This window comes from Triplophysa rosa, linkage group LG24 (genome assembly GCF_024868665.1).
Source record: "Triplophysa rosa linkage group LG24, Trosa_1v2, whole genome shotgun sequence".
Classification (NCBI taxonomy): domain Eukaryota; kingdom Metazoa; phylum Chordata; class Actinopteri; order Cypriniformes; family Nemacheilidae; genus Triplophysa; species Triplophysa rosa.
In genome coordinates, this window is record NC_079913.1 from 14,023,386 (window position 1) to 14,035,392 (window position 12,007).

Sequence of the window (12,007 nt, forward strand, 5' to 3'; positions counted from 1 at the left end):
CTGCTGTCAAGTAATAACTCAGTTTTAAAAATAATTCAAAAATCATGTTTTTTTATTGTGCATTCCAATTAATATAAATCAAACTGCAGTTAGTTTGTTTTGATTTAAGCCATAACTCAAAAAAATATACAGCTACCTAACACAATAAAACACAATAAGAACATAACATAATAAATTACATGATTTTTTATTTTTTTTAAAAACGGAGTCATCTCATTTTGGAGACAAACTCTTCGTATACTGTATATTCACAAATCAGGTGGGTTTGATAAAGGTTCGGAGCAAAACTCTCCAGAACTCTTGCCCTTCAGGAGGCCTGATCTATGCATAGTAATTTTTTAGTTGCAAAACAAAGCAGTCAGTAATAGCATATGTTGTGCGCCAAGAGCTCCAGCTGTGCTCACACACGCACATAAATCCAGAGAGACCTCTGCATTGCATGTGTAATTATTACATTCGTCTTTCACAACAGGGATCAATAGACCTTATCCCATTCCCTGCTGAAGCATTGCATCTCACACAGATAGTGCCTGTGCACACGAATGCTTGTCAAATGGATTTTTGAATAGCCCCTATAGCTTTGCCATCTGGGTACAGAAGTCAAGCAGATGTGAGAGAACAAGCCAAGCCGTTTAACATTTACATAATGGTATAGTCATCTAAGAACCCGGAATGGTTACTATTCTTCTCATTTGTACTGATATCATTTTCCCTGGTCTGCCAAGTGGCCTAAATTCAAATGTACTTGCTTGTTTGCCCCGATAACCTACTTTTCGCTTTTCTAAAACATTCTCACCCTGCAGGAGTCTGTGATGATGCAATTTTGTGGCAACAAACTGGACAAAAAGGACTTCTTTGGAAAATCTGACCCCTTCCTAGTGTTTTACCGCAGTAACGAGGATGGAACGTGAGTAACACACACACATATGTTTCTTGTCATCTACAGTACACACACCGCTCACTACATCAATGTTAAACTCTGTATGGGAAATGGCTTTCCATCGAATTCCTTTTAGGTAAACACACATAGTTTTTGCGTCTGGATCAGGAGTGCCTTACGCTGAATAATCTTTGCTTATTTACTAGGCCCTGGCCTATAATATTTGCAGGTTTCTTCACTCTGAGACAAACCGAAGAAAAAAAAAATCGCTTTTAGGAGAGCTTTCGGAAAGAATGCTTTTGTATTGAAGCAGATCAAGAGTGGACAGCTGCTCTTTTTTACAGATGTTTTTTCTGATCACTTTTTAAAAAATTCTCTGCATGTCTTTCTCACCATCCTCCTTTTTGTGAAACCATTACATGTTTTAAGCCTGCTACAGACAGTGCAATTTTAGCGATCTTATTATATCATGACAGTTCATGTCGGGTCCCGGGTCTAGCACTTCTGTTTTGTTCGTCCTCTGTGTGTGTTTACACTTGATCTCGCCTGACAGTTCACCATGTGCTCAGCTCCGTGTTCTTGACCCCGCCCCTCTTGTCTACTAATCATTAACCACTTTTGGCTCTCTTCGCATCACCTTGTGTCGCTCTCTCTCTCCAGCTGTTTCTTATTCCACACTGATTTTATCCTCTTCTTATTTCTCGTGCTTCTCCCAGTTTGTGTCGGATCGTTAGTGTTTGCTGCACGAGTATACCAGTCTAGACCCTCTTGTATCTTGTCCGGAAAGTTAGTTTCCATTCTAGTCGTGATATCTTGCCTTGTAACCTTGTTATCTTGTCTTGTTACTCAGTACTCACCTATTGTCCTGTCTGGCTCCAGTGCCGTTACCACTACCGGGTGTCTGCATTTTCTGCCTTGTTTACCCAGCGACCACGGCTGCTTGACCTCACCCCACAGCATTCTTGGAAGGCTGAAGCGAGTTCTCTCCCGAAGGGGAGATTATCCCTGCCAGACTTCTCTTCACCAAGAGTCAAAGACGCCTAGGTGGCTGTGCTATCTTCTACCGCTGTGGGTGCGGGTTCGGACAATCAGCTTCGGTTGAACAATCTTCGTCACCGTTGAGGATTCTCTACTTCACAACCGGCAAACGGGACCCTCGGATTAACGCCACTTTTGGAGACTCTACCTCACACTCTGGAACGGAACTATTGGTCTCACGCTTCTCCCTTAGGAGACGCCTCACTAGTACCATCTATCGTGACATACGGACTACTCTTGTCACCCTTCCCCCACGGTTTACGGCCGAGCGCTCGAGCCATTTCCCCAAGCCCCGGTTTCCTCCTATATTCTGTCCTGTTATGGAAGTAAATTTATGCCACTTCTGTTTGTGATTTTTCCTGTGGAATAAACCTGTTAAACTGATTTTGACTCCGGTATCATCCCTGATCCGACCAATATGGAGTCAGCAGCACCAGACCCAATTCGCACTGCCCTCGTTCAACAGGGAGCTATGTTGGGGCAACAAGTCAACCGGCTCAATGCCACCGCTCAGGAGGTTAGCGCTCTCAATGCTCAAATGGCCAATCTCGTGGCACTCACAGGGGAACTCCAGTCCAGTCTCAGCACCGGGAACCCATTTCGCCAAGAACCCGAACCTCGAGCCAACAACCCCCCCATCTACAGTGGTGATCCCAACTCATGCCGAGCTTTCCTTTCCCAGTGTGCCCTGGTTTTCACCCTGCAACCTCGCCGCTATCCTACTGAGAGATCTAAGGTGGCATACGTCCTTACGCTCCTATCCGGGTCTGCCCGGGATTGGGGAGTAGCAGTCTGGGACGCTGAGGATCCCTGTTGCGCGGTGTTCGAGGTCTTCCGCAAGGAGACGATCAGTTTGTTCGATCGCACGGCCCAGGGGGACGAGGCTTCGGCCCAGCTGGCTCGACTATCCCAAAGGGGAGTGTAGCGAGGAAGGCGGGGCGAGAGCCGTGGGGCGGGTAAGGCGGGGCCGGCGGCGTAAGTGGCAACGAGTGTCAGCTGTGCGATCGCCGGTCCCCGCATGCCTCACGGGGGAGCTCGGGAGCATAAGAGGACGAGCGACCGGACCATCGAGAGAGAGGACCCGGGCCCGGAAACTGTTAAGTTTGTTTATGTTTGTGTGGCCGGCAGTCGACCGTGAGGTGGCTGCCGGCCTTTTATTTGCTGGATTATTGTTTATTTATTTTGATTAAAGTTTTGTGAATGATCGCCGGTTCCCGCCTCCTTCCTTCCCTACATTGAACTTTGTTACAGGGAGATTCAGTGACCGAGTACCCCATCCACCTCAGAACTCTTGCTGCAGCCTGTGATTGGAATGAGAGCGCCTTACGCGCCCGTTTTCTCGACGGTCTAAACGCCGAGATCGTGGATGAGTTGGCTCCCTTAGATTTACCCAGTGACCTCAATTCCCTTATCAGTCTCTAAAGTACGAGTGGAGAGACGCTTGACTTGCCGTCGCCAACGACGCCTTACCAACCCCTTTCGGCACCCCCACACCCAGCCAGCCGTGTCTACCCCTGTGAATTCCACCTCGGAACCTGAGCCTATGCAACTGGGGCGATTACGTCTGACCCCGCAACAGAAACAACAACGTTTTTCTCAGGGACTGTGCCTGTACTGTGGCAGAGCTGGCCATTTCGCCCAGGGTTGTCCGCTAAAAGCCAAAGCCCACTAGTAGTCCGGAGAATCATAGTGGGCGCCATTACATCAACTTCTCCAAGCAATCGCTCCTGCCTATCCTTTCGTCTGCTGTTCCAGGGGGCCAACCACACGGGGCAAGCCCTCCTAGACTCTGGAGCCGAGGGCAACTTCATCAATGAAGCCACGGCTCGGCAATGGGGAATTCTGGCTATACCCCTCTCCCAACCCGTGGAAGCCTGGTCGATCGCGGGTAGACTCCTCTCCACTATCACGCACGCCACACCTCGTGTAAGTCTTTATCTTTCGGGGAATCATCACGAGAGTATTGTGCTGTACATCATTGATTCCCCAAGCAACCATATTATCTTGGGCCATCCATGGCTGGTACAGCACAATCCTCACGTGGATTGGGGTAATTGTTCTGTTTTAGCCTGGAGCCAATCGTGTCATGTGTCTTGTCTTGGTCCTGCTGCCTCTCCTCTCTCTGTTTCTTGTGTTCCGCAGGTGCGACAAGCAGATCTGACCAATGTCCCGGAGGAGTACCATGATCTCGGCATGGTCTTTTGCAAGTCCCGGGCTACCTCTCTTCCTCCACATCGCTCCTACGACTGCACCATTGATCTCCTCCCAGGCACTTCTCCGCCCAAGGGCCGGCTATATTCCCTTTCTGGTCCTGAGAGAGGGGCCATGGACAAATACATCCAAGAATCACTCCAGTCTGGTCTCATTCGGCGCTCGTCATCCCCTGCGGGTGCGGGATTCTTCTTCGTTCAGAAGAGGGATGGCTCCCTGCGTCCGTGCATTGACTATCGAGGTTTGAATGACATCACTGTTAAAAATAGGTACCCCCTGCCTCTTATGTCATCCGCCTTCGAGCTCTTGCAGGGAGCCCAGGTCTTCACAAAGTTAGACCTCCGTAATGCTTATCATCTTGTCCGCATCCGTGAGGGTGACGAGTGGAAGACGGCGTTCAACACCCCTACAGGACACTTTGAGTATTTGGTTCTTCCTTTTGGTCTGACCAATGCTCCAGCCGTCTTCCAGGAGCTCGTTAATAGCGTTCTGGGTGACATGATAAATAAATGAGTTTGTCTTCGTGTACTTGGATGACATTCTAATTTTTTCCCCTTCTCTCCAGGTACACACCCTGCACGTTAGACGGGTCCTCCAGCGCTTGCTTGAGAACCAGCTATTCGTCAAGGCGGAGAAGTGTGAGTTCCACGCCGAGTCTGTTACGTTCCTTGGCCACATCGTTTCCTCGAGCGGAGTCAGAGCTGATCCTGTTAAGATAAAGGCTGTCGCCAAATGGCCCATCCCCGACTCTCGCAAGGCACTGCAGCGCTTCCTTGGTTTCGCCAACTTCTACCGGCTATTCATTAGGAATTTCGGCGTAATCGCCACGCCACTCACGACATTGACCTCCACCAAGATGCCATTCAGATGGAACCATGACGCTCAGGTTGCCTTTGACATTTTAAAGTTCCGTTTTGTCTCTGCTCCTGTTTTGTCTGTTCCAGATCCTACACGCCAATTCATTGTTGAGGTCGATGCATTGGATGTCGGGGTCGGTGCAGTACTGTCTCAGCGGTCCGCCTCTGATGAGAGGGTGCACCCATGCGCCTTCTCTCACCGCCTTAGCCCTGCTGAACGTAATTACGACATTGGTAATCGGGAGCTGTTAGCGGTACGAATGGCCTTGGGAGTGTGGCACCACTGGCTGGAGGGGGCAGCGCAGCCCTTCTTGGTCTGGACGGACCATAAGAACTTGGAATACATCCGTTCAGCCAAGAGGGTGAGCTCGCGCCAAGCACGATGGGCACTCTTCTTCGGTCGATTCAACTTCACCCTCTCATTCCGGCCTGGGTCCAAGAAAGTGAAACCCGATGCTCTCTCGCGTCAGTTCGAGGCTCCAGAGAGGGAGTTCCCGATCGAGACCGTCCTTCCTAAGGGATTGGTAATCGGGGCTCTCTCTTGGGGTATCGAACAGCATGTATGGCTCTCCACCAAGGACCTGCCCCTCCGAGCGCCTTCTCGCAAGCTGGCGCCCAGGTTCATTGGCCCATACCGCATCACTAAAGTAGTTAATCCGGTGGCCGTCAGGCTCAGACTTCCTCCCTCCCTTGGTCGGGTTCACCCTGTTTTCCATGTGTCCAGGGTTAAGCCTGTGCTTCGATCACCTCTCCATCCTGCAGGCAATCGCCCTCCTCCCCCGCCCCCTCGTCTAGTGGATGGCTCCCCGGCCTACTCGGTCAGGAGACTACTGGACGTCCGTCGCCGGGGAAGGGGCTTTCAGTACTTGGTGGACTGGGAGGGATATGGTGCAGAGGAGAGGAGTTGGGTCCCATCCCGGGACATTCTGGACCAGGCCTTGATCGAGGACTTCTACCGGAGACAAGGTGAGCCCCCTCCTAGGATGCCCAGAGGTTCCGCTAGGGGGGGGAGTACTGTCGGGTGCAGGGTCTAGCACTTCTGTTTTGTTCGTCCTCTGTGTGTGTTTACACTTGATCTCGCCTGACAGTTCACCATGTGCTCAGCTCCGTGTTCTTGACCCCGCCCCTCTTGTCTACTAATCATTAACCACTTTTGGCTCTCTTCGCATCACCTGGTGTCGCTCTCTCTCTCCAGCTGTTTCTTATTCCACACTGATTTTATCCTCTTCTTATTTCTCGTGCTTCTCCCAGTTTGTGTCGGATCGTTAGTGTTTGCTGCACGAGTATACCAGTCTAGACCCTCTTGTATCTTGTCCGGAAAGTTAGTTTCCATTCTAGTCGTGATATCTTGCCTTGTAACCTTGTTATCTTGTCTTGTTACTCAGTACTCACCTATTGTCCTGTCTGGCTCCAGTGCCGTTACCACTACCGGGTGTCTGCATTTTCTGCCTTGTTTACCCAGCGACCACGGCTGCTTGACCTCACCCCACAGCATTCTTGGAAGGCTGAAGCGAGTTCTCTCCCGAAGGGGAGATTATCCCTGCCAGACTTCTCTTCACCAAGAGTCAAAGACGCCTAGGTGGCTGTGCTATCTTCTACCGCTGTGGGTGCGGGTTCGGACAATCAGCTTCGGTTGAACAATCTTCGTCACCGTTGAGGATTCTCTACTTCACAACCGGCAAACGGGACCCTCGGATTAACGCCACTTTTGGAGACTCTACCTCACACTCTGGAACGGAACTATTGGTCTCACGCTTCTCCCTTAGGAGACGCCTCACTAGTACCATCTATCGTGACATACGGACTACTCTTGTCACCCTTCCCCCACGGTTTACGGCCGAGCGCTCGAGCCATTTCCCCAAGCCCCGGTTTCCTCCTATATTCTGTCCTGTTATGGAAGTAAATTTATGCCACTTCTGTTTGTGATTTTTCCTGTGGAATAAACCTGTTAAACTGATTTTGACTCCGGTATCATCCCTGACAGTTCACACTGCGTGACATGGATCTAATAAACTTGGGAACGACATGCGTGTACACTGTACGATGATGACAACTCCTGAATCGTAGGCTACAGCGCAAGTTAGAAATCAGTGTGCGCAAATTGTAAACAAACACAGGAACATGAATCACACTTTGGCAGTTGTGCTTTTCATGTGTGCTGGAAAAAAGAAGAGGTGGCAATAGTGTAATCTTTGTTGTTTTTTCGCCTCCATGGGGTTTAACTTTTATTGCCATGTAGTGTTGATTAATACGTCATTTCATGTTGCATTTTTGTTAGCTACTCAGTAGGCATAGGTCGTACGATCAAGCAAAATTTCTGTCTGGGACAGCCCAAATGCACAATCTGTAGCAGGCTTTACAGAAGTGAACTGGGATTAATCATTAGTATAGATATATGTTGATTGTCATGAACGGTGAGGGAACAAGGACAGAGGACCCAGGTGCAGACAGCGGGTAAGGGGTTAACAAGACTTTAATAATAAAATAAAACAAAGACAAAACAAAAACCAAGAAAATCAAGAACAAGGATAGGACACAGGAACAAGGACTAACTACACCTAACAAGACTAAAGATGACATTTACCATTCAATACAAATAGACTAGACTAGACTAGACTAGACTAGAAGAACCAGGAACAGGAACTCACCCACATGAAACGAATGACAATGAACCAGCACAGGACAGAAAACGCAAGGGCATGCGAATGAGTTAGGCTATGAAAACATGATGAAACTTAAGTATGTTTTTTGTACTTTGTACGTCGCGTTGGATAAAAGTATCTGCTAAATTACTAAATGTAAATGTAAGTTTCCAAATAATGTCGATCATCTTATTCTGATTCATTAACAGCCCCTGTAGATGGACATCAGAATTTGTTTGCACTTTACAGAAAGGAGAGATGATGAGTTTGAGGGAGGTAAGACTTGATAAACAAACTACTGTACATCCCCAGCCAGTCAGGTCTCAGACATTAGAGAAAAATGTCTCAGGAAAACCTTTGACAAGTCTGTAAAATTGCATTGTTGCTTAGAAAAACATTTGTCTTCTGTACTTTCAGAAATGAAATTAAGATTTAATGTGCTAGCTCTATAGTTTAGGACATTACATTAAAAAAGTTGGCAGATATTGTGCTATTATACGCAGTACAGTTTAATACAGTACAGTTGATGAACCAACTTTGTTTTGACTTGGCTGTAAAACCAGAAAATATTGTTTTTTTTAGATAAAATATCTTGGAGCCATAAAACGACTTTCTTGAAATATTGTAATTTTAAATTCATGTTTAAAATGTAATTGTTGCTTTCATTATTTCCATTCAGTGCATGCAAACATGTTACTGTAATGAAGTTTATGTTAAGTATGTTGAAGATACCTGAATATTTTGAAAAAGGGAAGTTTGTTGTGCATTGTTTTGCATTCTTCTTGCACACAGCAGGTTTTTAAGAAAAAAGTGATAGAAAAAGTAATGGGGGCCTGTGCCCCAGTAGAGCTTTAGGTCTAGCAACGCCTCTGGTTTAAAATAACCCGGGGTTAACCATTTCAAGTGTGAAAAGCCCTATATGCATCATAAATATTCAAACTCTTTGTTTTTTAACTGAATGTGTTGCAACACTTGCTGGATGTGGCTGTGGTTACATTTTCAAAGAAATCATTTCAAATATAGTCTATTGCTTTCTAAAAAGAACGGTTGTTGTCCAGCTAGCAGGCAGAAATGGTCATTACTTGGCATCTCGTTTCAGTAGCTTGACTGGCCCCAGACCACCTCACAGCAAAGCATGGCATTTTTAGATGATTTTTTAGCAACACTTAAATCGCACACACACATACCTGAACTCTTGTGAGAAAGAGACAGAGAGACGGAGAGAGAGAGTAAATACTGTAGGAATAAAGGCCAGAATTGAGCTGTGTACTGAGCCTGTAACTGAGCAATCCATTCATGTGTCTGTCCTTTAGAGAACAGAGTCTGTTTTTAAAGAAAATCCTGTGGCTGTGAGGAGTTGAGGAAGGTTTAGCTCAAGGGCCACTGTCTAAAAGTCAAACCAATTATGTCAAATATTTGTTCGGCTTCTGAAACGGCCCAGTTGATGCTGAGCAATATGAATGTCCAAGAACATTTGAAGTCGTTTCCAGTAATTTTACAGAAATAATGTGGATAAAACTCCATGTGATGTGAATATATTGCTATTTCAGCGTGAATAGGATCAGCAGTTTTTGGTAACTAAAATTGCAGAAATTTTACTTTCGTGTTTAAATGACAATGAAATAAATATAAAATTAGGAATAATATTAATTATACACCCACCACAGTTCACTATAATGTCTGCAATACGTATATTGCTGCTGTAATGTCTGCAATCCATATATTATCGCTATCTCTGTCGGAAATGTAAAATTGCAGGTTACTTTAGGTACAAAATCTGACCTGACAGCTCAAATAGTAATGGTATATATCATTATTATAAGCTTACTGTTATGAAACAGGGTAATTAGTCATTTGTAGATTGTTTATATACGATTTGTTTTCAACCAAAAACAGGTTACAGATGAAAGCTTTAACCACTGTCTTGTTGTCTTGCAGATTCACCATTTGCCATAAAACAGAGGTGGTAAAGAACACTCTCAACCCTGTGTGGGAGGCCTTCAAAATACCTGTCAGGGCCTTATGCAATGGCGATTATGACAGGTATGGACTGAAGTTGATTCACATTTATTCATTTACAACTTGTGTAACTTCCAAATGAGAGAGCATTTAACATTTTGTCAATGAGCCGCCAATAAATGTGTATTACGTTTGGACTGAGAAATGGTGATGAATTGTGATGCTTGTGTTTGCTGAATGCAGTGTTGATGCAGTTGATTTGGATGTTGAAGGGTCACTGCATAAAAGCTTCAACTAAAATAATCAATACAAATAAATGTACATGGCTATTGGAAATCATAGGTTTTCCAAATCTGTAACTAATTGATGTTTTTGGATTGGTTGAGGATGATCGTTGATTTTTTTAGGTGATTGCATTTTTGCAAAACTTGATATAGTCATGGACATCCTTTTTTGTCTTCAACCCGTATGATAGTTTCAGTGTAAGGAGTTACAGGAATATTTTAGGGACAGTATAGTGAGATAGTCATACAGACCCAACATAAAGGGAAATCCAAAGCACTAGATAAGACCGCATCCTAGAAGCCTCCACCAGGAGTGCCTCAAACAGACTGTTTGCTGTGTGGCGATAAAATTGGAAGCTTCTGCACAGTAGAGGTACTCTCGCTGATGACCATCGATCGGTGCCGTAGCAGGCTCTCCCACACAATGCCGTGGCTTTATCTCTAATTGAACATGTGGGACACGAAAGAGAGAGCCTGATAGACGGAAAGGAGAAGCACTGGACGAACTGGGGAGTCTGGGACGTGAGATAAGCCACCACACACACTCTAATGAAAAAGCAAGGAGTGTCTCGTGATGATAACACAGAGAATGGGTGCGAAGGGACGTTGTGGGGATTGGGTTCTTGTTAGCACGTGTTGCGTTTAAGCTCTTGTGTAATTGACAGAGAAGTTCAATTTGAACTGTGCAAACTCATCACTTGCCTGTACACTGGGGACAGTAGAGGTTGCGATTATTTTCTGTGAGTCACACTAGGACTGAAGGTAATGGCATGGTTACTATGAGTTTGCCACTTTATTCTATTTTCTAAATATGAACTACATTTTTTCGTGTATAATTATGCTTTTTTCATATCAGGAAATATATAAGATGGAATGACATGTCTACATTACTACCATGTTGCTTTTTTCAGACTGCTCACTGGCTTAAGTTAAAAGTTCACAGGTTTTGTATTCCAGTTTGTTTGTATGGAATTCCAAATGTAAGAAGTGCATGGGAAGTCATACTGTTTGGAAAAAATAAATAGCACATCTCTCCCTAACAATCCACAAAATCATTCACATATGTATAATAAACACCAAGGTGATGAGGTCAATACACAGGGTACACACAAATTGGCTAAATGTACACCTTGAATGTACACCACATGTCTCTTTGAATAAAAATTGTCTGCTAAATTACACCATGATGGATCCAAACTCATGCACACTATCTATCAGACCATGTCTTTGACTTTTCTTACTATTTTCTATCCTCTACCATCTAGCAGGTCACTCTAAATTTGTATTATCCTGTCGTTTCATGAAAAGTGAATAGTAATCATGCAGTACATGGGATACAGTTTATGAAAATGTATTAATAAGGGTGTTTACTATAATTTAAGCCATTTTGTAGTTGTCAAACATTGTGAAAAATGTCCGTGGTTAATATGATGATCTGTATAATATTGTTACCAATTTTTAGTTTGCAGATGCAAATGGTTTGGTACTTTGTTAGTGGCCAAAACATTTTGGCGGTCCTTTTTATGTAAAAAAATCTGACACCACCATAACAGAGTGTACAAAAAAAGAAAAACTTACATTACTGTGGTGTGAAATAACGTCATAGATGGAGTTGTATCGCAGATAGGGATGTGTGATTGGAGTCACATACAGACACCACAGTTGATGGTCAATATAGACGAATACCAATTTTTAAACTAACTCTCTTTCTGTCTGTCTCTCACAGAACGATCAAAGTTGAAGTGTATGACTGGGATCGAGATGGCAGGTAATGAGCTGGAAACAGTCACTGTATCTAACATCCATTAATTTATAGTGTGTGTCATGATAGCTGAAGTGCTCTGAATGTAAAAGAGACACACTCTTATGATAAAATGATTAAGTTGTTATTTTAAGTCTGTAGAGTGCGCATCAGGCTTAACAGTTGGGTTTCAGAAGTAAAAATCCTGTTCGATTTGTCCATGGAGAATTAATATACAATAGCAGATAAACTTCAGTACAGATTTGTTATAAGATGCTTCTCTAGAAGCTAAATGAAAAGAAGCTAAAAGACTTGTGGCTTTTAACCTACTTGTAGATTTTGGTAGGAGCCACCCTCAATCTTAAAGAGAGATCCACCAATCAGAAAAGCCACCA

General features: G+C 44.8%; 1 protein-coding gene across 1 annotated transcript in view; it reads left to right on the top strand.

The window, feature by feature from the left end:
- Nucleotides 1–12,007, top strand: part of LOC130547499 (copine-8) — a 146,820-nt gene that overhangs the window by 80,808 nt on the left and 54,005 nt on the right. The window contains exons 7-9 of the mRNA XM_057323463.1: nucleotides 804–907; nucleotides 9,567–9,671; nucleotides 11,598–11,639. Coding sequence (XP_057179446.1) covers nucleotides 804–907; nucleotides 9,567–9,671; nucleotides 11,598–11,639 — 251 coding nt within the window. The remainder of the gene's footprint in view (nucleotides 1–803; nucleotides 908–9,566; nucleotides 9,672–11,597; nucleotides 11,640–12,007) is intronic.